The following is a 25655-nucleotide window of genomic DNA, read 5'->3' as shown; positions in this document are numbered from 1 at the left end:
AGAATCAAATCATTTTCAACATTCAGTTTATTCCTATACTTAGCGTTAATTTGACACTAATTTGACACTACAGGGTGTAGATAATATTGATAATTATTATTATAACCAGAAATATTATTGGGCATGTACTAAAAATATATAATATTAAATATTATATATTAATATGGTTCACACCGTTCACGGCCCCTATACCACGCTGCTCGAGGCCCACAACTCACGAGTGGCCCATAGGTTGGGAACCGCTGGTACCTATAGGTAGTACGTGGTAAAACGCATTCCACCGATCGATCGACGCGTTCCTGGTGGCAGAATAACCGTGCTCTTTTTGTCGGCTCATATTGTAATAATTATGTTGTCCATCATTGAACTCCATAATAATATATTCATATTTATATTATCATATTTATCATAGAAAGTTCAATGAATAATTGTAGACGGAGTTTGGTCTGCTTATCTCAAATCTGTGAGTAGTAATGAGTTTGATACTATACATTTACATTATTTAGATTACATTTTCTTATATTTTTTTATACTTGCCTATTAGTAAACTTAATATTATCATCAATTAAATATCTACGTTAAAAATTTTTTTTGATTGTGAATTTTTTTAAATAAATTTTTTGTTGTCACTTTTTTTGATTTTGTGTTTCAATTTATAATTTGTATAATATTATTGGTTCTAGGTAATATACCTAGTTTAATATTTGTTGTAGTAATTAGTTTGGTTCAGTAAATGAGTACTTGGTTGTTAATTTTAATTTAAAAAACTGTACATTTTTTTATACTTATCAGAATGTTATAAAAATTATAACAGTTTTTTTTAGAATGTCAAATATAAAAACAAATTCTACTACTACCAAGTTAAGAAGTAATGAAGCATCAAAATGTCGTTCTCAAAATCGACCAAATTCTGATTTTGACTTGCAAGTAGATTCTGTAGCATCTGGCTCTTCACAGATTTCAAAAGTACCAATTATTTAATGTATGTTTTATTGGTTTTAAAATAATTATCTTATTGTTCACGATTGATTGAATAGCCAGCAATAATTTCTGAACCTCGTCGACAGAAATATGGAGGTAGAGGAATGGCCATTCAACAACTAGGTGAATCTATATCTGTAAACAACAGCATGAAAAATTCAAATTTGGTTTGTTTAATAATTATAACTTATGATGTACATGTATTAGTTTATTAGTAAATATAATTAGCTATCCATATTTAACAGTATCTTTAAAATTATTTAATGTTTATAGAACTTTTCAAATGCAAGCATAGAACGTCATTTCAATAGACTTAAGGAAGAAAATGCAAAAAGTAAGTTTGTAACATGATTATTGATTATACATTTTTATACTTGTTACATTACCTATTTATTATTCCACTTATTCTGTCTAATAATACGACTAATTTTGTTATTCAGTACCTAAGTATTTAAATGTTAAATTTTTGTTATGAAGGGAAATAATTTGAAATTTGAAATAGACATAACATATAGATTATAATATTATATATTGTATTACTATTAACACCAATAATTTAAGATAAACAGGTATAATATATAATTTCAAATTATTTTTTTTTCAGAACTTAATGAAGAAAATGAAAAGATTTGGGGAACATTGATACATTCAAATAAGAATACATAATATTTAAAAGGTAATACATACATTTAAAATGTTTTAATTGTGTAATAGTTTGATGTATATATTTACAGAAGAACTTTGAAAATCTGAAAAAATTCAAACAAAGTTGAATTATTAATAGACTTATAAACTACTCTACTGTTTTCATTAAAAGTTTTATTAATAGATTACTTGACATATGGAGTCTTTGAGGGTGTATAAAGCTTATTTTTTTGACCCCCATAGGATATTCTCATAAACCATATGCAAAAACTAAAAAAAAAACTGACAAAAACTGTGTATAACAGCAGCATTGCAAGTGGCGTAACAACACTGTCTTGACGAAAAAATACAATAATCTTTATTTCTTTATATCTTACATTCTTACCCTACTACCATGTACTACCGTGTGTATGAGTAATCAAAAAGTGCCCTCTATGTTGTTACATTTTTCATACACTCATTGATTGTCTAGTAGTATAAGGTCTATGAGAATGTCCTATGTATATGTATACTCTCTTTAAGCTGGATTCACATATCTTTATGTGACGAGTCCTGCAAGGTTGTCGTAACTATGGTTAGCGACTGATTCTATAAACTACATTTATTTAAGAATTAATTAATAATTGCATGTAATTATATTATAATTTAATCTAATCCTCTCTAATTTTTCAGGTATTTGAAAATAATAATAAAATAATAATTGACAACTTGCAGTGACTTATTAAAGGACAATAAAAACTATATCATTATGCATGCAAGATGTATATTGTATATAATATGTATATATTTATGTATATATTTGTAACTTAATTTACTGTAAATATATGATGTTTATACTTTTATAGTTATGTTTATGTTTATGTATAGTAATTTGTAATTAAAATATTTGTATTGTAAAATATCCTTTTTATAAAATTATACTATACTATTACTGGAATACTTTTATTATTTTTTTTATGGTGGCAAATTCGGAAGGTCAGAATTAAAAATTAAAAATTAAAAATTCACTATAGTTTCAATAGCTCTAAGAAAAACAAAGCTAAATTTAAGGAAAAACTAGCATTTTTAGGCAAAATCGGTTTTGTTTAATGTAACTCTAAAAAAAATGACGGTAGACAAGAAATATTCACTAAATGTTGATGCTATCAATTTTTATATACCATATACAATCTTCAAAATATTTTGTCTCTTGTAGAGCTATTAATAGGCACATGCAATTTTCGATCATTATATTAGTTTTTAAAAATAATATCGATAAAAAACTTGAAATTATAATACAAGGTTCTTTATAAGTTGTTCTTAGAGGAAATTAAAAAAAAAGTTGAACATAGATCCACAATAATTTTATACGAGCGTCTTTGGTTATAATTTTGATAAAATTCGTAAAAAACACGAACATTTGCAAATTATTTTGAGTCGGAAATTCAATAAATTTTTATTTTTATACGTATCTTTGAATTGAAAATTAAATTCAAGATTATTTATAAATATAGTATGTCTTTTCTAACCAAATGCTACCGAAAAGTAAAATTAAATTTTTATGAGCTTCTGAAGTTCAAGTGTTGACAAAATTAGATATTTAAACAAATATTAACTACTTTAGTTGCTTTGTTGTAATTCAAAAATTGTATTCCTGGGAAACTTTTAAAATATATTATTATAATTTATACACAAAGTGGCCTTGTCAAATGCAGTTTTTCAGCAAAAATGAATTTAACCTACTGTAAGTGCACTGGTACCTTAATGCCTAATAGTAAAATAAACTACTTCAATCACAATAGCATCATAAAATATACTTAGTAGGTACCATAATTATAGGCTGAAACTCAGAATCGTTTTCGTATGATTTTATATAGTTGAATTCAAATTTAACTAAGTCACTTTAATCATTGACTCTCTGTAGGGACCTTATGTACCTACAGCAGAAACGTTACCCACTTAACCGCTTTTTAAACATTTGTTTTAGATAAAATAAATTGTTCCATTATACTGCAATGGTCTACTTCAATGAGTGAGTCAATTGAGCTACACAAATGTGCATTCATTTTCTTTTAAAAATAAAACAATAAATTATGAATTTGAATAAGTTATGAATGGACTGAACAACCATTTACATCGTAGGACATTGGTCCAACGTGTGATCTACCACAATTGTTGTGGTGTACAAGATGCAACAAACACAATTTGTATTTAAAAATGTTTATTATATTATAATTATAATATTATATTATATTGTATTTATTTTTAATATTTTATTCACAGCATACTTTTTTAATATAATTTAAAAAGGTTGGAAGTAGTTCGTCTTTTTCATTTATTGACCGGTCACCATTATTACCTGGCCTCAACCAATGTAATATTTAATGTGTCGTGCCATGCATTTTCCTCAATAACTTCAATTTAAAAATCGACCTCAGACACTCAATATTTTTAGTACCTACCTATTATCTATAGCCAGTAATAGGATGCGGGGGCGTCACTTCAGTTTTTTTCTGGGTGTGCAAACTTTTAGGCAGACTTATTTTGACATTTCACCAGGCCATTAAAAAAAAATGTATATATATAAATGTAGGTAACCTTTGTAAACCTATGTAAATATTCTTTCTTTCCCTTTTATAATTCTAATTGAAACTCATAAAGACTAATGCAACTTTTAAATAGCTAGTAATTTAAAGAATTAAAACCTTATAAGCAATTAAAGCAACCAGCTCAAGCCATTTCACTATCATTTGCAAAAAAGGCAAATAAGGTATAATCGATAAATCTGATAAAACAAAAATATACAAAAACTTGAAAAAAAAAAATTTTATTTATAATACCTACCTACATATGAAATCATTATGTATAAATTAATTAAAACGGAGCATTGGATTATTAATGGGGGGGGGGGGAATTGTTAACATTTTTTAAGTTAGCGGTCCCGTTGTACACCCCACTCCCTCTCCCCTCCCAAATGACTGCACTGATAGGATTTATACAGTTTTTAGAGTGATTCACCGTGTAATGAATGAAACCAATATTTTTTAAAAAAGCAAGCAGTTTCCATTCATTGCTCATAAGTCGTAATCTTTGTTCCAAGAAAAACCTCTTTTTGAATAATTGGGATGAGCGTTTCTCTACGTTCTACTACAAAAAATCTGAGGAACGAGGTTGACTGAGCTTAAGTGTGATCACAAACTTAAGCAAATGTTTGTTGAAACCGATTTTTAAATGTTTTGGGCACACGTATCTACGGGGAATTATGCAAAACTTAAAGCATTTTTTTCTTCCTTGATCAACAAAGTTGACACGTGTTGTGACATTTTTTTTCCACGAGCCAAAAAGGTCGAATAAGACCACTGCATTATAGTATACCATTCTCTTAACTCGAACCATTCACAAAAAACTTACGACATTCAGTATTATTGATTTGAAATTGTTAAAATTTATCATTCATGAGAGTATGAGACTATAATACTTATATATTATGATAAATTAAATGTTTTTATTTTGGAAACTAAAAGAACTTACCTATTTGATATAAAAATGCATGTTCGGTTCTGGTACTTTATTTAACTAAATAAAAATTTCAGGTCCCATTTACGGTTCTTAATATTTTGAAACTTCCGGTTCCAAAACTAGTTGTTATAGGTTTGGTTCCAATCTCTGGTCTAAATAGGTTCGTATGTATATTATGTTTATTATGTTATACATTGAATGTCTTACGAAAAAAGTGTCTTTTTAGTTCATTGAATGTCTTCTACGGTTACCCACGTCGATGACCGTCTAGCGAGGCTTTGGAAACCGTGCGTTGTGTCTTGTGTGTCATGGTTTCACGAACCACTCTACTACGGCAAGTACATTGCGTTGACATCCTCTTAAAAAATTCGGTTTCATGTAGGGTTCAAGGTTCTTTTGGAGATAGTATGATACATAGATAGGCATTTTCCTCTAAAAAGGAGATACAATTTTCCTTCACTGTCCATTTTCCTCCCATAAGGAATTACGAATAAATGTTTATGTTTAATACAAATAAAATAAATATCAAAAAATATATTTTTAACTTTTTAAGTCACATAACATAATTTCTCTCCCCCACCAATTTACGAATTAAGAATAAAAATATTGCTTATAATATGTTCAACACAAATACAATATTTAAAATAATTTTTTATACAATAAATAAACATAAAAAAACATTATTGATGACTTATTAAAAATAATGTAGGTAGGTACCTATAATTTTACTAAATTTCAGCAACAAATGATACATACTTTAACGTAACATACTTGTTTAATGAAAAGAATTATTAGACGGATGAAAAATTATTTTACTTTTTGTATTACCTACTTAAGAATTTCTTTGTTTTGAAATTTAACAATTGCTTTGTCGATTGAATCACGCAGTCTGTTTGTTCAGTGGCCTCTAGTTTTTTGGACTATAAACACCTATTTCTTATTTTACTGTAAACATATGTTCGAATTTGTTCCTCAATATCGAGATGCATAAATATATGTTTGGTTTTTATTTAGAAGAATATCGGCTAAATATTTAAATATTTGTAGAAAAATGGATATAATTTTAATCCAAAAAAATGTTGGGGGAAAAATAGAATCCAACCTTTTTTATTTTGAAGAAAATGGATAGTGGAGGAAAACCGTAACTCATTGACCCACCGGGTATGGCTGTATATGAGGAGGCTTATATATTTTTACTAAACATTTATAATACATTAATACCCCATACCTATACGGCTATACTAACCTAATGCAATCTATGAAGGAATTGTATTTTCGCCTGTATTACAAATTATAGTCAGTATAAATATATTAACGCTCAACTATTTTAAACTCCTAAAATAATACAATGTATCTATACGATTTAAATGTTGGTTTACTATTAAAACAAAGCCAATATATAATAGCCATATAAATACCCGAGGTCGCAGTATAATTACTGTACGAGCCCAGTACATGGTTATTAAGAACTTAATAGTAAATACTTACAGTCTAAAACAAAAATTATACATCTGTAATATTATTAAAAGACAACAATATAGGTTTAGCTATTCAAAATGAATAAGTGTATCTCAAGAATACGCATTTAATAGGTATATACAATATTTATATAATAATAATAACAATACAATATGAAATGTTCATATTCCAAGTGCCCAATAATAATTAATATAATGTTGAGTTTATGATTAATGAAGGAAACGTACAATATAATGCCTCTTAATATGATTAAGGGTATTTAGTTGTGTGCCGTTTTAACACTACACTCTTCTGGAGTCTTAATTTTAATCAAACCCCGAAGAAGTGCGCGGATCAACGGGAACGAGTAGCATCCACATGTGCATCTGTAATCGTCCGAGTGCATGTAATAAAGTTGGACACCTCCAATTTGAACACCCCGCAAAAACATCCCCTGTAATATTAAAACAAACAATAAATAACGTAGAAAGTCGATTATTAAAATGTACAAAGCGTTGGCATTAGTTTCTGTTTTGTATATAAATAAATACTTAGACTTTGCCCACTAAATGAAATTCAAACTGTTCGTCTTTGTATAATATCGTGATTTCACAATACAAACATTTCTAAGAAAAATACCTATTGCAATCTTTATAAAAATTAATGAAAAGTTACTTATACAGTGGTTTTAAAATGGGTAAATATAAGAACCTACAGGCTACAATAGAATAAAATGTACTCAATGACTATCTCTGCTATGTAAAATAAAAATAAAAAAAACTGCAGAACTCATTTTTGCTTTACATGGTGAATTTTGAATATGCTCAGAGACATGCTTTTAATTGAATGTATCAAAATTCTTAACAAAAAAATGTATCCTCTTAAAAATTAAAAGTGAAGAATGGAGGGTTCTTATTTGAAAAATAGAAGTTCGTATTATCACAAGATCATTCTTAAGTGGTACCTACAAGAAATCTCAAGCATTCAAAAATTTGGCCTGCAAGTGAATTTCAGAATTTCAAAAATTATCATTGAATCATGAATATATCATATATTTATATTATGCATTTATGTATCCCAAAAGCTACAAAACGGCGAACAAAAATATATGCGTTAATGAACATGGAACAACAGTGCACAGAAGATGAACAACAGACAACCACTCGACTGACTGAAATCCAATATGCTGCTTTCAAAGCGCCACTATTTTGATCCCCGAATCGGTGGGAGCTTAGTATGATGGAGACATACATTAATTTATCAATGTCATAATTGATGAATAATTTCCTGATGACAACACGTATGAAATATTTAAAAGTATAATAATTGAACGACTATTGCAATTCGGAGTGAAATGATTAAAGAAATTACTAAGAGTCAAGAGTAAGGTTACAAAAAACCTTCATATTTACTGTGCAAAATAATTTCGGGTGATCAAGTAACCAAAGGCTTACTATAAAGTGTATGGCTTTAATGACTTTCGCTTAAAAAATGAGTGATATAAAACCCTGTGAAAACATTTTTAACCACACCATTGGTCTAAATATTGCATATATACGTCTAACTTCTAAGTCTGTTAAAATAAGAATGACAATTTTAGTATAATGTAGTACTCACCGAAAAATTATTAGGGGTGCAACTACTGTAATATCTAAAATAATTCCGGATCCAATTTGCTTAGCAATTTTTAATTTGGGATCCAACTAGGATGCAGTCTCCCAGTCAAAAATACCATTCATTTAGTAAGTCTACCGATTGAAAAGGATGAATGTAACAACGAACTGCGTTACCATCATGAAATATTCAAAGATCGAGCAATTTTTTTATAGGCTTGTGGTGAAAAATTCATTCTGAACACAGATTGAAAAACTAAATAGTTGACGGGTAGAAGCGGTGACACAGTAAGTATGAACTACAAACTACTTGGAACTTAAATACAACAGATTATTCTACCAAATCCCAATTTTCAATTGACAATAGACAGTTTGACAAATGTGTAGAGCATAATATTGCTCCCGGTTTCTCTATAGTTTCTTTGGTGATAGTTGACTGTTTTTTTGCCGTTTGCTTTCGTCATTTTGTAATAAGTGCGAGCCTTTGTCATTTTTGTGTAGGTCAGCCCAAAAGTGGTTCCTGCTATCTTGCGCCGTCCGGTAATTACTTTCAACCGTCTCGGTACAAACCTCATCACACATGCCGTATACACTGTGCGTGCAGACGTGCAGTAACTTTCTGTTATTCACCATGTGTTAGTGTTTAATTTCATCATTATTTGTTAGCAATTTACCTGTTTTAATCTTCATTATGGCTTTAAAACTGGATACTCCAATTAACCTACTCAAAAAACTATATCCAGTCATACTGATAGTACTAGTAAGGCAGTTTCTGTCTCTAATGAAGACTTAATGATTATCTTGAGGTCTTGACAAAGCACTTTCTGAACTTCAAGCGACGCAATACCATGATATAAAAGCTGACTTACTGCTTGTCTCCAATAAAATGCTGGAATTAAAATCTGAGAAATCGAACTTAGAAGGGAAGTTGATTCTTTGAAAGAGAAAGTTGCCTATTTACAAAGCTTAAGTTCAGCCGAACCGTCGCATTTTTTTGTTTCCCAGGTTCTCCAGGAAACATTTGAACTTGATAAATGCCGATCTAAATTTATTTTTTACAATGTACCTGAATCTACTTCCTTTGCTGTGTCTGAGCGTATTGATTATGACAAGTTTACCACTGGCAAAATATTTTTGCCACTTGGTAGTGCTGTTCATCTAAACATTAAATTTGTCTTCGTACTGATGCTTTTTGGCCTATCAAAGCTATTCTTGATATTAAATAAAAAAATCGGAGTTTCATTTGTTGTCTTTGTTGAACTCTGCATAGAGATCTGATTCGCTTTTATCGATGGTTTTTGGATAACTTCTGAAAAAACGCCATTGAACATTTTGAACTGTGATGTTTATAATATAAATTGTATTTTTATTGTACTAACCGAAACTTGGTTAAATGCCAATTTTTCTAATACTGAATTATGTCTATTTAATTATATTTTTTTTAGTTTTTATAGATGTAGTTCTACTAGTTATTATTACCGTGTTGCTGGTATCCTCATTGGGGTTGGTGAAGATTTTATTGCTTACTCGGTTCCTCTTGCTTCATTGTTGGTGGTGTATACATTTCCCCCTAACTCCTCTTTATAATTTTGAATTCCTTGTAGCTGTTGTTGAGTTTTCGGAACATCAATATGCTGTGACACCTTCATTATTTGTGGTGACTACTACAATCTCCCTGAAGTTCTTTGGGATAATGATGACCATGGTCTAATATATTCTTATTTCACAACAGCCAGTGCTTCGGAATTATTTGCTTCTAACGGTTTTTTCCAAGCAAATTGTATTAGAAATACATATGATTCTATTCTGATATTGTTTTTTGTTCTAACAAGCTACTATTAGTTAGCAAATCCTGTGATTAAATTGTGCTGGAAGATCAATATCATATAGCATTAAACATTACACTCCATACATATTTTGCTTGCCTTTTTTTAATTGTGAACATCCCTTCTTTAATTTTTGTACCGGTTAACTATGGCAGTGTTCTAGCGCGGAGCGATTCGTCCATATAATATATACATATACATTTTTCTTCGGACATCACGGGGTAGCGGAGATAAAAGCGCCTCTAGCAAGTTCCTCCCTCCAGTGTCCGGCGGCAGTTCGTCTGGCGATAGCCAGACCGTTGACCGCGGACAAGGTTTCCATTTTTTGTCTTTTGCCAACGGTTGGGCCCGCCCGACACACGTATCTGTCCGCCCACCGTACTTGCGTATGCTGTCTCTTTGTGCCACACACCGGAATCTGCCATCACCGACCAGGCTACGGGCTTCGTCGGGCAAGTTGCAACGAACCAGATCGTCCTTATTATTTTGTAAATCATTATTTTTTTGTAATTTTATACTATATTGTGTACCGATATTGTTATTTATATATATATATATGTGTATTGGTAATTATTCCTGAGCGCCCTATACCACCAGTTAATTTATTATTATTATTATTTTATTTGATGTTTGTATTGTTCAATATATTCTGTCGATCGGTGTCTTAAGCACCTTATAATTATCTGACGTGATATTATTTTGCATATACTTGGGTAACCCATTCCGCTCCTGTCTACAACATAACACGCGATTCGTTGCCGACAACCGCCGATCATTGAAGGATCGGTAACGGCGCCACAGGCAGAATTCGTACTTTCATGTTCTCTTTTGATTGGTATTTCACATTTCTCTGTTATGATATTGATTCGGCTGTAAATGTATTCTTTGATGCATTGCATAAATAAATTATTGACTTTGTTTCTCAATGCTATTTCAGGGAATCGTCTTATCCACCTTGGTTTAATAATGAACTTAAATATATATTGTTACTCTAAAAGAAAGCCCAGTTGAGGTTCAAATCTGCCTCCAATATTTCTGACTACAACAATGCCATTTTCTTCGAGCTTAATATAAGTATGATTTAAAAACATGTTATCGTGACTATGTTAAACGCTCAGAGTACTCGCTCATTAATAATCCTAAAGACTTAGAAATTTGATAAAAACAAACGTTCTTATGTATATATACCTAAGATTATGTCATCTAATGTTACAACTATAATAACTACATTTGATGAGTAGGCGTCTGTTAATTTGTTTTCTGACTATTTTTCTTTGACTTATTCATGTTTACTGATGTCGATGTTAGTAAAATGAGTATTCCCAATTTTGATCTGGGAAATAATGTTGTTATTACTGTTGACGATGTTTTCTTCTGTTTATCTGATCTCTGTAGTGTCTGGTTTGTTGGATCTGCTGGACTTGCTGGATCACAGCTTGTAATACCTGTACTAAAAAGTAGTAACCGACCAATTTATATTCAATCTCATGTTTCCAAAATATTCGAGTCTCTAGTCTTAAACGCTATTCCACCATCCACCAATCGTATCCTTATGGAGGAACAGAATGGTTTCCTCTTTGGTCGTTTTACTACTACCTGTAATTTACTCTTCTGTAATTATATGTTTGATACATTTCAGTGTCAGTCCCAGGTAGATGTAATTTACCCAGACTTCATGAAAGCTTTCGACTCAGTGAACCATAAAGCGCTTATACAAGTTCTCAGTGAGTTTGGGTTTGGTGAGGCTATTTTGTCTTGGCTTAAGTCTTATATTAATAATAGAAATCAATAGGTTGCGCTGTTTGTTATTAGCCTAAACTCTTCTCTGCACCATCTGGTGTTCCCCAAGGATGCCATCTGTCTCCTTTACTTTTCTCCTTATTTATCAACAGTGTTCATATTGTTATGCGTTACTGTCGTATTCTCTGTTTTGCTGATGATATCAAACTATTAATGAGGGTACGCGCTATCGAAGATTGCCTTAAGCTACATGTTGACTTCGTTTCCTTTGCTTCTGAGTTTAATTCACTGGGAAGCTAGGTCTTTACTTTTGAAAGGATCCTATCTCCTTTGTTATTTCATTATTGCTTGGGAGCTATCAATTTATCTCACTTTACTGGTTTTGTTACCGACCTTGGCTCAAATTAATTCATAATCTCGATCCTAGTCCACACATTGAACATGAATTGTGTAAGGCATTTAAAACACAAGCTTTGTTATGTGTTTAGCTAAAGACTTTTGGCTTCTTATTTCAGTTGAAGTGTTATATTATGCACTTGTCCGACTAGTGCTTGAATATGGTTGTCTTTAGTCTAGGATCCCCATACCGCCCATACTAACCTATTACCTCTGAGGTGCAAACTAACTTGAAATGTAAGAAGCAAGGATCTAACTAGGAACCATGTAGAACTACAAGCAGAGATGAAGCATACACAATGACATGAACTTAACAGTCGCCAAAATATAACAACGAAGATCTTTTTAACACTTAACAAGTCCAAGAAAGACTTGATTCCTTTATAACGAAAATATAAGAAATTATGAAGAACTTAATTAGTTCCAACTACAACACATGGAAACAAGAAAATATTTGTACACTAAGACCTAACATAGAGGTTCACAACAGGGTGATGCGAACTTGAATAAAGAGTGCCTTAAAATTATTTCAAATACCTTTAATGCAATCATGCATACGTATTCATACATATTTCACAATTAAAAAAAAAACAACTATAAAAGTAATGTAAAATAAATTGAATATAAAATATAATAATATGAGTGTAGGTACACGTAAGTCGTATGTTCCTACTATGTAATACCCTGTCTCATAAATTAATTAATAATTTCCTTCATGTATAACCTAAATATATACAATTATACTATAGGTAGATTAAGTTAAAGATAATTAAAGAAAATATTTCAACTTGATTTACATAGTACTAAGCTAATTTATTAGGGGTATATCGATTTCGCCGTTTTAGTATCGATGCTGCTCGATATTTGTCTGTATACTGATTCCGCCGGCTATCAATTCCGTTGACTGTTTGTTAAGCAATAGCTCAAATATCATATAATAGAGTATTTTTTTAAAAAATAACCAACGGTATTGGTACACCTAGTTCATCATATATTTTTTTTATTCAAATGAAAACATTTCAAAAAACAATTGAAATATTGTCATCCAAATAAAAAAAAAACACAATTGTCAATTATACATATATTATGGAAAAAAAGCAATTCAATACAATGCATAAATTGTTGAACTAATAAAATAATATAATTCAAACACTTAGTGCTTGTTTTTTTTACAAAATATTGTTTAAATACTTGACGCCAGTTTTATACAAGTGAATCTATCAATTTTTTAATTTAAATAATTGCTAAAAATGTTTGGTATATATTATTTTTAGTTTCATTATTTTTGTTTTTGATTGTTTTATTATTGTATAGCCCTCTTATTTTTATGTAAGAATCAGTTTGTATATGTTCAAGTAATGTGCTACTTCAGCAATGTAATTTCGTTGTGAGTGTTCTGAAAATTACTTGGCTACATGTAATAAAATATTAACATTTTGTTATTATTAAAATAAATAATTTACAAATATTCAGCTGATTGATGGCCGGTAGAATCAATAAAAAAAATTCGGCGGAGTTGATAAGATGCGCATCGATAGATTTCTTACCGGTAAAAAGGTCATTTCGGCACAATTGATTTAAGTCCATTTTATTTATGTATTAAAAATAGCTACACACATTCTACGGGTGGATCTGTTTTTGCTCAAAATCGACTTTTTGGTTTTCGCCCAAATGACCTTTTTTTTTTTTACCCAAACACAAAAAAAGACTGATTTTCTTTTCGCCCAAAGAAATATTATTCATAATAAACGAAAAAACATTTTGGTCACCACTCCCCACTAATCAAAACAAAAAAAATAATAACAAAATACATGCCAGTTAAAAGTTGCGGAAACTCCAGAACTTAAATTAAATTATGTACCGTAATCCAGCCGATAAATCAGATACCTAAGTTGTAATCGATAATTGAGCTGAATGTACGGATATAATTCGACTTAGAATGATGTACCGCAGTTGTTCGCTCGTGCCCATAATATGTCAGACAAGTTAGTCAGATATATTCGAGCTACAATTCATTTAAATAGATTTTACTTACAACTTAAAATGACCGTGGTGTTTTTAGGAAGTAACAGAGGAAAAAAATGTTTGTTTTCCAGAAATACAAGTATAATTTTTTTTTGGAAAATATACAAATGGCTTAATTCGTTGGCGCTGTATTAAACGTATTCGTTCAACAAAGATATACACGACGACTGATGGAATAATAACGAGTACACTAGATTCCATCCAACACGATTACGAACCCTCAAATGAAAAGGAAATTAAAAGACAAATTGTAAGTACAGTGTGTAAACGTAAGGCCATAGCGGATGCCCATACTTGTCCAAAAAAATTAATACTTAAAGAGTTAACAGAAAATAGTTCTTTTATAGATAATTTCACCAATGACGATATAAATAAAATTAGAAATATTATATATGACTGTGGACAGTCGTAGAAAATGTCTTCCTGTAAATCCTAAAAATATTATTGGAGCTCATTTAGCTTTAGAAAATACAGATGTAATTACTTGCAAAGTCAAACAATTTTTAGTTCTTAATGTTCAAATAAAAAATATTGTTATTTTTTTATGCGATACAAATTGTATAATGTTATGTGACTCAAATGTTTACTATCTTGTTATGGCTCTTAAAATGGAAATTATATTTTATAACTTTGACAAATATTTTGGTTTTTAATATTATTTTTTTAATATGTTTTAAATTTATAAACTTATAAACTTATGTTTTTTAAATATTATGTAGGTACCAATAGAGTATACTGTAGCGAGCTGTGACTATGTTTAAATATTATAAATAATTACTCCAGTGAATCCCTCGGGTAGTTTTAAATAAACATGTGATTGATACGATATCAATCAAAGAATAAGAAGAACTCCATATATATATATATTAGTTGCAGGATTCCTACGAAGTACCACAAATAATTGCGCGTGACCTCCAAATGTATGTGTTCATAGATATATCACTACTCATATGAATATTATTAAAATAGTTCACATTAAAAGCATTAACAGCGTTGTGTGGTCACAGAGATGACAACGACCAGATAGGCAAGGGACATCCGGTGAGTGCAGCGCGTGGCCGCCCACGGTATGACCTTATATGGTAAAAGTAGTAGGGTACTCAGCAGGGATACGATCCAAGTATAGCCATTATAATACGTCACTCGAATGGGCTTCGGCAGACGGACCAACACCAACGACGAGCTAGGAGCTAGGATATGACAGTCACATCTCGCTAGTCTCCATTATTTAATATAGTCACTTTGGACTTAGTAAATTTATTGTTTTTTTGTATTAACCAAATAAAAGTATTCAATTTATAAAGAAAAAACAAACTCTTCTTCATTTATTTTTCAACACCATCAAACGGACGTAGTCGGTTTGTTACAATACCTATTCTATAAAAAAAAAATATAGTGGTAATCAAAATGTTTTTTCGTTTACTATAAATAATATTTCTTTGGGCGAAAACCAAATCACTTTTTTCTATGTTTGAAATAAAAAGTTAATTTTAACGAAAACTAGAAGGTTGATTCTGGGCGAAAACATGTACGGCTCATTCTACGGTTATAAGCCAAGTATAAATTGTTCGTAATTCAACTTTTGTTTTAAAATAAAAAAAGTTATTGAAGTTACCGATATTGTTTAATATTGGTTTACAATTTTTTTTCTACGTATGCGTTATATACTCATACACTAGAAAAGTATAAGCTATGAAATATTTTATTTGATCTGTATATATAATAAAATAATTATATAATTAGGTACCTTGTTTTTAAGATCTTGAGTATCCGCAGCACACCACGAGTGCCAAGTACTCTTTGATGCTGAACAAAACTAAACACACAACACATTTAATTATTATTTTTTTTATATTATGTTATTTGTTTACACCTATTATGTATAATGTAATTATTTTATTATAATATTGTGGGTAAAAAAACCATGCTTGGGAAAACAATATAATTCATGTTCACGAAACCACGAAGATATGATTTTAAAACGAACCATTGCTTGAAAATAAAATAAACAAGTGGTTTAGATGGATAATTTTTAAGGCAAATGATAAAAAAAGCACCTTCAAAATCGACTTTTTGTATCCTCCGATGTCTTGGTTTTTGGTAGTTAAAAAAAATATATAGTAGTAAACTAGGGTTAGTAGAACCTGTTTAAGACGATTTCCCACCTAATGCGATTTTTAAACTCTAGGAGAGTGCCTCAGGTTTTACTGTATTAATAATGATAAAATACTAATTCTATAAGTTACTAGTTTAGTAAACCGATAATGTATAAAATATTGCATGTATATTAATTATATTTTCATTTTTATTTGATTCTATCCAAATGTTTGAACTAGAATATGAAAATAGTTTTATCATAAACAATTTGCAAATATTTTCAAAACTTAATGTTATTCTACTTACCTCTTCATATGTGTATGGGTGTATCTCTTTAACTTTATTTGGAAACAATTGTATACCAACTACAAGTTTTCTCATATCAAATTCATAATTGTTATTAATATGCTTGACTAATGTTTGAATTGTGGTTTCCTAACAAAAAATAAATAATATTAATACAATAGTTGTATTTACTGTTGCAACTATAACAATTAGATTACAATTTGATTGCTATACCAATATTATACAATTAGATTTTGTTATTGATATTGTATTAGTTTTTATATTTTAATTAAATAGATATTTATAAATTGTATTAATTATAATAGTCATTGTAAGTAGTTGATACAATTTAGATTGTAAATTATTTGTTCGATTTAAGAAAAAAAATGCATGAATATAGAAAGTTTCTAAATAATTATAATTAAAGGTATATGCTTGAAGATTAAGTAAGTGGTTAATTTAATTTCAAACTTTGAAACTTTTTCTAGAATTGTGTTGTTTTTACTATTTTAGTATTTTAAATTTATATTTATACCTACACAAGTTTGATCAAAAGTTCATTTAAAATTAATTAGGTATAAATTATCAAAAAATCCTTGTATTTATATGTATATATACATAAGAACAGCTTTTTTATGTATCAATTTTACGACGACTCAATTTGGATGTACACAATCAAAATAATTAACTATACAAATCATGATTTTAACTATAGAATCATTTTTTAATAAAAATACGTATTTACAATCATTAGAATCATTAGAATCATTTGTAAATATTATTATTACTATTTTTTGAAAGGATTTTTCAAAATTTGACTTCTGAGGGGGTAAAGGGGGTTTTTTTATATAGCTATATAATACACGGCAACGTCGTTACGGGACAGCTAGTGCATTATAAATGTCAAATATTTGTAGTGAGCAATAAAATAAAAAATAACACATTATATGTGTTTATATAATTCATTATACAAAAATGTTATGAAAAAACACATAATACTTGATTAATGAATCAAACATACAAATCCCATATTTCCTTCTAACGGAGAAGTGCCTGTGTCCTTGTAAGCCGATGAGCATGTTACCATGGAAATCGATTTGAATGAATACCAAGTGATCAGTGGATTTAAATTTTGGAATGAAGTAAAACCTGTTTTTATTTTATAACATATAAAATACAATACAAATAAAGTTTAAGTGTTATCCAGTTTAAATGAAAAATGAAGTTTAATTGCTATTACATATCAAATTTATATTAATAAAAACTAAAATTATGTTCATTCATTTAAATAATTTATGTGATTAAGAAAGATTTTAGGTATTTAATGAGTATAATAAGGGAACTCGCTATATTGTATACTAATTACTAGGTATAGTGTAATATAAAATAATATACTGATTGAATTTATTTTGCAATCGTTTTTGAATGTAATCCTAAAATTAATCATTAATAAATTTTATACATACATATCCAGTATCCACCATTCACTTTATTTTAGATTAGTTTATTTTATTTTTGTAATTATATAATTATACATTCAGTTTGATATAATATAAATACAATGAAAAACAGAGTTTCCAGTCCTGACCAAATTAGCCTAAATGAACCAATATCCTTAAAGGAAACCGAAATAGTACTCAGCAGTCAGCAAATGTAGAAGCAAAAACCCTGATCCTGGTGGAATCTCATACTGATTCATTCTCAACCTTGGAAACATCGCTAAAAACCATCTAATTATCATATAAAACATGATATGGAGAACAGGAATAATACCAAACGAATGGAAAAAAGGTATAATTATTACAAACATCAAACCAGGAAAAATGTGATGAGCTATATCTACCCTAATCCTAAACTTAATTACATACTCTGACAAAAACATATTCAGAAGGTTCTTAACCTCAAATTACATAAGCAGTGGATAAAACAAAATACCAAATTAAACACAATAAAAAGCAAAATACACAAATACACATATGGATAACCCTGGCTTAAAAAGAAAGACGAAACATAATGAATCGCCGCCAAATAGGGCACACATTTACAACACATAAGTAACTCATAGCTAGAAACGACCCCCCCCCCATATGCAAATCATGTGGAGTGGATCACTCAGTCAAATATATATTAGCCGAATGCCAGGAGTTTGAAAGCTCAAAAAATAAACACTACGTACCAAATCTACTAGGAGAAACCCTACAACCAGACCTACTATCAAATACCAATCAACTTCCTAAATGAAATAAATATATATATAACTTAAAATAAGTACTAATTTTAATGTAAATAGAACTAATGGCCTAGTAGTCGGAGTTATTAAGCTCAATTAAAAAAAAACCTGAGTTTCATTTGAATTTAAATAGAATTATTATTCTTTTTAAAAATAAATATAATACATTTAACGAACTATTTTTTGGAAATTAATCAGCTTTTAATAACTGTTTAATATCATACAGATTTTACAACATTGATGTATATTATTTATTTTATCAATGTGTGCACCAAGGACCGGAATAGTCCAGCCTAAAGGTGCACTTTGCTCCGGGGACCACACCGCCAACTTCAGGGGCTGCCCAGTTTTTAAAAGAGCTCCAAATAAAAATAGCCATTAAAAAGCTTCTCCAGTCAAAGTTCCGTAGTCACACCCTCATTCTAGAACGAAATCACTGGAGTCATCTGGGTTCAAGATTCTTCCACAGTTCAATTTTTGGTCACATTATCAAATTTCATCACTAACCTCAACTCTCTAATCAGTCTACTTATTTCTCTCCTCTCCTCAGTTCTTAATCTCTAAGTTTACTGTATCTCCATAACTAGTTATATAATTTTTTTTCTCATTATAACATTTATAACTATATCCAAAGTTATATATATCTTTTACCGTCATTAATTCATTAATGTTTAAACATACCGGTTTTATGTTTCTGTATCTGGCTAATTAAATTAGGTCTATTTAATTATACATTATATTATTTATCATTATTATTATCTGTTTTTATTATTACTCTATCTGAGTCTATCATGTTTATTATCTTACTATATAAATCGAAATTTTTTTTGTCGCATACGTACATATAATTGTCGAGTTATAATAGTTTTAAACTGAAAGCTAATAAATAAAAAAATATTTACTGTTTGCGATTGGCAGACCGTCCAAATCGAAGTTTATGCCAATTTTTAAAACATGTTTTCTATTCTCTGCAGCCTTTTGTAAAGCATTAAAGAATGCTATTAGATGATTCATCATTTCTGAATTGATTTTAGCTCCTTCCTATAATCATTCACAGGTTAAAAAGTGTTTCTAATTCGACAATCAAAATATATTAATATTGTATTTAAAAACCAATACATATGGTACTATACAAGAAGTATTTTTTTAGAGTTAAGTATTATTTTTAGAATATATTTGGAATGTTTCTTAATTTTCTAGCTCCTGTAATATGATGTACCTATATTGTATATTTTATGAATGTCTATTATAATATCTACCCAATGATGATGTGAAATTTCATATACTCATATGATTATATCTAATTCTGGAATTCAGTAGTATAAAAATGATCACGAATTAAATGTATTTAAATATTTTAAATGTTATATTTTGCTTTGTGGCCACAACTTAACAAATTATATTATGAAAGGCTATTTTTTTTCCATGAATTTAGCAGTTTCGCATTTTTATATAATATGTAGTAAGTGCATCTATGATCTATAATATATCAATAATGTATACTGTATAAATATTTTATATTATGTAGTACGATTTTCATTTAATTTAATTTTCATACAATAATGTATTAGTTTTTCAATTATGTGTTTTTTGTCATGGATAATAATAGACCTCTAAAAGTCTAAAACTACTGGATGGATGACTAATTCTTTTATCAACGGTGTTTACTACCATTTGTCGTGTTGGTAATAAATCATTACCTATGCTTAATCAAACAACCGGAGTTGTGGCCTGTTAAGAATTTTTAATTTTTATATCTGGAATTCTGACTGTTTAATTTTGGGCTGTTATATGTGAAAGTAGATGTAAACTATCCCCAAACAGCATATGGTGTCCAAGTTCAATGCTGGTTCAATTGGCTGTATACGAAAGTCAGCTATCTAGTAGTTTTATATATCTATGAATTTCGTATGCTTTTATTTGTGATCATTTTCTTTCGTTTTGGAAATACATTAAAAGTTTCATGTGATCTTACACAATTTTTTGTTATGTCATATCTCGTGCGGATACATCAATTGGCATTTCTTTTATTACTTGGCATGAGCAGCATATTTGATTTGACATACGAATGTATAATTTTTTTAATATAAATATGGATCACTTTTAAAACTTTGTTTACATTTTTTAACAGTACAAAAATTCATTTACGATAAATTTGAAATCCAATTTTTATTATTTATAATAATCAAAAATATTAATTCATACCTTTGTTGGATGTAAATTTGAAAATTGTATTCCGTCGATTTTATATTTTACAACCGTATGTATTATATCTATAATTAAGTTATTTTTTAAGTTGTTGGTGTCTCGTAACGCGTGTTTCCAAAGTTTATAGTTCCCATATTCCATAATTACGATGACAAGACTTCCTTGTTTATATGGTTGTACACTTTTCAGTTGATCTGTATGGATAAATAAAATTATTAAAACTATTATATTTTATTATTTTATATGTATCTAATATATTACACACCTATCATATTTTGGCTCAAGTGTACTCGATGTTGTTTTAAGATTATTGGGGTACCAAAAACAATTGCATGACAAAAGTGTCCAATAAAACTTTTTTTTACTTTTTTGTACATTTTTAATACATTTCCCAAAAATGTACAATATATGCGTGCTTGAGCTTCTTGAGGCATGAATTCTTTAAATTCCGCTTAAATACAAAATTAAATGTTAAAACAAAACAGATTACTTACTATAATTATACTATTTGTATGTATTGCATTATTTTCGTCGACGAATAAACATGTTATAGTATTTACGTCTTTAGTTGTATTTGATATGTATGATGTATAATATGTATGACTACTATACCTACCTCACCGAATGTTTGATATCCTGAACGGTAATATTAGGCTGAAGGCTGAAGGTAATAAAGATAACTGAGTGATTAGAATAACCTATCTAAAATATTATACATGCCGTGGACCATCGGCCTTTAACCGCTGTAACTAGAGACAATTTATTTTTGTCATTTAACAAGCTATAATAGTATAATATTCATCTTAAGGTCTCCACACATTGTAGATGCGACGATATGGCCATGGTGGCAAGACGAAATAATTTTACCAACACTGCTACATTGTATACCTTTAAGTTGTTTTTAGGATGAATAATATTCTGGTCATGGAAAAATGACACAGTTTTACTCGTTTACCTATTTGTTGAAGATATTATTGTTTAGTGATTCTATCAATAACAGCTGTAGCAGTCTAAGCATGAGAAAAAAAACTATAGTTCGGTTTACTAAAAGTGAACGTTCAAGGTCGATGAGTAGAGTTCAAATATTGTCGAAACAAAGAGTTCTCAGATTTGTAGTATTGTTCGTTGGTGCAGCTGTTGGCCGCTTTATGAATCATTTTGGGGCTATTTATTGATCATTTTTTTAATGTTAGCAGCTAATCATAACAATGCAACATATTGTTGGAATGTACATATTGTATAATGGTATAATAAAATACGTACATCAACAATTTTAAAAATGGTGCCAATTATGTTTGATATTCACTTATTAAAAACAGCTACAGGGATTGCTGAAGTCAACGTTCATTTTTTGTGAGCCGGACTGTATTGTCAATAGTAAATACATTTTTAAATTTTAAAAAAAATTCACCTAATTCAGTTGTAACAGAGAAGATACTCTCAAATTGCTATTCCAATGTTATGATTTAAAATTTATTTTATTTCGATGTAACAACAATCGCTATCTTGTGCTGAAGTAAAATAAATAAAACGAGTATGCCCAAGAAGTAAAATTTGGTTACTGAATTATACCCTCCTTTTTTAATATGTTTAAACTTACTTTGGCTGGAAATTGACACTATGTAAGAAATCGTGTATAATGCATTTTTTAGTTTGAAATACGATTATCTATCTAATTAATAGATTTAAATATCTAATTAATTTAATTATTGATGAGTTTAGATAATTTGAAACAGATAAAAGATTCTAAGTGAATGAATGTTCGAGAAATAGAACTACTCGAACTACTCATTTCACAGTATCTTTTTTTTTGTTCTCAAATGATAATATTAGTACTATGCAACATTTCTCTATAGTTTGAAAATTGAGCATAATTATTAGTATTTTTTTCTAACATACCACTTAATAAGTTATTTTTCAAAAGTAGTTATTGGTAATTTTTAAGAAATTGTTAAGTTGCTTTTATATAAAATAATTTTTGAATGTATAATTTATTAAAATAGTCTTTTAAAATGTTAAGACCATCTAACTTTTCTACCTTACCTCTTTTTTTTTGTTTTCTTATAGCTTCGCTTTGATTTGTTGGATTTCCTTTAATTTTTACGATTTCTACTTTACCGAGTGGAGATAGTTCTAAGTGCTCAATTGGCTTCAATGGATGTGGCATATCTTCAGTATTTTCAATGGGGTTTTTCTCAGGATCAGATATTTCTGTTATTGTCGACTCTGCAGTATCACTTGTTCCTACAATGGTATTTGATTGAGCTCCTGTTTCTAAGTTATTATCATCAATAACTTGTTCATCAATAATTTCTGATGTTTGTTTGTTGTTTTCTTCTAAATTTGTTTGTTCTTCTGGTTCAACGTCTCCAGGAGTTTTTAAACCAGGACTTAAGTTGAGTTCCATCTCTTTTGGATTTTCATCAACACCTATTTTCTCTTCATCTGGATTATTATTATTTATTTCATTTTCATTAGTCTTAGGAATGTTATTTCTGGCAGCATTTATATTTTGTAAGAATTGACTGATCGCTTTTTTTCTACCATCTTCAGGGTTTTCTTCAACACCCGGATTCTGATTTTGTGCCGTACCTTGAATATCTTCAGTGGGATTTTCCTCAGGGTTTGATATTTCTGTTATTGTCGACTCTGGAGTATCACTTGTTCCTACAATGGTATTTGATTCAACTCCTGTTTCTAAGTTATTATCATCAACAACTTGTTCATCAGCATTTTCTGATATTTTTTTCCCTTTTTTTTTTTTTTTTTTCTTTTTTTTTTCTGACTTTGTTTGTTTTTTTCGTTCATCGTCTTCAGAATCTAAGCCTATTTTCGTATTTTTAAATGGTTCATCGTCATTGTTTTCAGAATCTAAGCCTATTTTCGTATCTTTAAATGGATCTTCCTCTTCTTCAACATTCTGATTTTCAATCTCATTATCTGCAGCACCTATGTCATTTTCTTTAGGGTCCATACTATTTATTTCATCTTCTCTAGTAGGAGGAATGTTATTTCTAGAATTTAACCTTTCAAATAATCCTTTAAATGCGTTATTTGTTCCTCCTTTTCCATCATAAACTGTTGATCCTTTCTCCACACTTGGTAGTATACTAGTTGGATCAGCAGATTCTTGAACCCTTTGGTTGCTATCGGTAGTAATAATTAATATTAAATAAAATAAATGTATTAGATGATTCTTAGATAACTCAAAATTTGTCAGTATTATCCACATGTTTTTAACTACAACTGATAATTGTTTTGAACATTTGTATAATAGAGCACATTGATGATAAATATTTTATTGAACCGTAGATAGTAACATTATTATAATTTAATGAAGTTTAGTGTACTTTATAAACCACAGGCTGTGTTAATATGCTGAAACATGTTTGCTTTTGATTTATTAGAACGTATTAATTATGGTTTAATTTATTAAATCAATACATATATTCTAGGTAAAAAATATTATGGCAAATTCAATAATAAAATAAATATTATGCTTACATGACACACAGGTACATAATTTAATGATAATTATTGTAAACAAGAAATATTTCATAATCAAATTGAAACTTATTTACTATATTCAACCATTGTATTTCAATAATTATACTATACAATTAAAATTTGGACCCGTTGTGACTGGGTTGTTGGCCTCAGTCACTAACGTATTCCGAGGTCAAGCATTAGAGGCGTCGTTTGTTCCCAGATGCGTGACCACATTTCTAGTCAAATTTCTAATAATAGGGCGCCAGAGTAACGGACCTCATATTATTATCATCATATTTTCTTATTGTGTTATTGTAAATACAGATTGAAAGTTTTCGAATAATAATAAAAAAAAAAAATTAAAATATAGATTAATAAGTAGGATAAGTATTAGTGTATAAATTATAGTTAACTATAACACTATAACAACAAACGACACGATACTTTACAGGTTTGCTAGTATTATCTGCTAGATGAGTGCGTGTATGTTTTTTCTGAAAATTTGGTACATAAATAATAAAAAAAATTTGATTAATATTCTTCATGAGCCCTTATTCTGTTGAAATAAATAAAATCGTATTCATAATTGTATAACGTAAAATAAGAAACAACATTTTACTGTGTAAACAGCATTTTTATTTTTAATTGGACAATGTTCACAATAGTATTTTTAAATAACATAGGTATAAAAATGCTTTTAACTCTATTAAAATTTTTTAATTAGTTGTATGCCGAAAGAATGAAAAAATCCAATTCAAAGCATAAATTGCAAAAAAAACAGTAAACAATATAAAGTAGAGGACGAAGCCCGGACACGACGGCCGCAAGATCGACGATGGTTGACGATGAGCGGCTAGTGCGCGATGTTGTGCGCGTGACGGTCCTGCAGGTGCTGAAGATGTTGACTGTTGTGCCGGCAACAAACTGTGACCTAAGCTCGGAGCGAGCGTCGAAGACTGTAATATGTGCCTGCGAAATCGGTGGCGTCCGGAGGCTCTGCCGTGGAGTCGCACACCGTCTACCGCCTCGTCACATTGCTCTACTACCACCTCAACAGGCGCGACCACTTGGTCTCCTATTACCGGCTCGACCAGTCCATTCCGGTATTCATCTTCCGGTTGGTCGATGATCGACGGCGTGAACTCGGCGTTTTCTATTCTTGGC

General features: G+C 29.5%; 2 protein-coding genes across 4 annotated transcripts; one reads left to right on the top strand and one right to left on the bottom strand.

The window, feature by feature from the left end:
• The first annotated feature begins 312 nt into the window (after positions 1 to 312).
• LOC111026636 lies at positions 313 to 1661 on the top strand. 3 transcript variants are annotated; one of them, XM_022304756.1, is made up of 5 exons: positions 313 to 463; positions 815 to 966; positions 1038 to 1148; positions 1255 to 1315; positions 1586 to 1661. In XM_022304756.1, the coding sequence occupies exons 1-5, from the start codon at positions 421 to 423 to the stop codon at positions 1645 to 1647; spliced, it is 429 nt and encodes a 142-aa protein (XP_022160448.1). In that variant the 5' UTR covers positions 313 to 420; the 3' UTR covers positions 1648 to 1661. The 3 variants fall into 3 exon arrangements, with proteins under 3 accessions (XP_022160448.1, XP_022160449.1, XP_022160450.1); XM_022304757.1 differs by having other exon boundaries at positions 317 to 463; positions 825 to 966; positions 1586 to 1657; XM_022304758.1 differs by lacking the exon at positions 313 to 463 and adding an exon at positions 542 to 683 and having other exon boundaries at positions 825 to 966; positions 1586 to 1657.
• Positions 1662 to 6479: 4818 nt separating this feature from the next.
• LOC111026620 lies at positions 6480 to 24344 on the bottom strand. Its single transcript, XM_022304736.1, has 8 exons — positions 23046 to 24344; positions 21268 to 21453; positions 21000 to 21196; positions 19697 to 19835; positions 17586 to 17713; positions 16586 to 16714; positions 15930 to 15998; positions 6480 to 7036 (listed from the first exon to the last, which is right to left on the bottom strand). Exons 1-8 carry the CDS (start codon positions 24232 to 24234, stop codon positions 6863 to 6865), a joined length of 2211 nt encoding a protein of 736 aa, XP_022160428.1. The 5' UTR covers positions 24235 to 24344; the 3' UTR covers positions 6480 to 6862.
• Between the last annotated feature and the right edge of the window lie 1311 nt (positions 24345 to 25655).

Source organism: Myzus persicae, unplaced genomic scaffold, assembly GCF_001856785.1.
Source record: "Myzus persicae strain clone G006 unplaced genomic scaffold, MPER_G0061.0, whole genome shotgun sequence".
Taxonomy (NCBI): domain Eukaryota; kingdom Metazoa; phylum Arthropoda; class Insecta; order Hemiptera; family Aphididae; genus Myzus; species Myzus persicae.
The sequence above is the reverse complement of the archived record's forward strand: the minus strand, read 5'-3'. Positions and strand labels throughout refer to the sequence as shown.

What these genes read in the sequence shown, in the direction of transcription:
- LOC111026636 (XM_022304756.1), top strand. Translation starts at nt 421, where the DNA reads ATGAATAATTGTAGACGGAGTTTGGTCTGCTTATCTCAAATCT. An exon ending in GGTCTGCTTATCTCAAATCT is followed by an intron (nt 464 to 814) that starts GTGAGTAGTAAT and finishes AAATTATAACAG; the next exon opens with TTTTTTTTAGAATGTCAAAT. An exon ending in GCATGAAAAATTCAAATTTG is followed by an intron (nt 1,149 to 1,254) that starts GTTTGTTTAATA and finishes TAATGTTTATAG; the next exon opens with AACTTTTCAAATGCAAGCAT.
- LOC111026620 (XM_022304736.1), bottom strand. Translation starts at nt 24,234, where the DNA reads ATGTGGATAATACTGACAAATTTTGAGTTATCTAAGAATCATCTAATA. An exon ending in CAAATTTACATCCAACAAAG is followed by an intron (nt 19,836 to 20,999) that starts GTATGAATTAAT and finishes GAATGATTATAG; the next exon opens with GAAGGAGCTAAAATCAATTC. An exon ending in CGGTCTGCCAATCGCAAACA is followed by an intron (nt 17,714 to 19,696) that starts GTAAATATTTTT and finishes AAATAAAAACAG; the next exon opens with GTTTTACTTCATTCCAAAAT.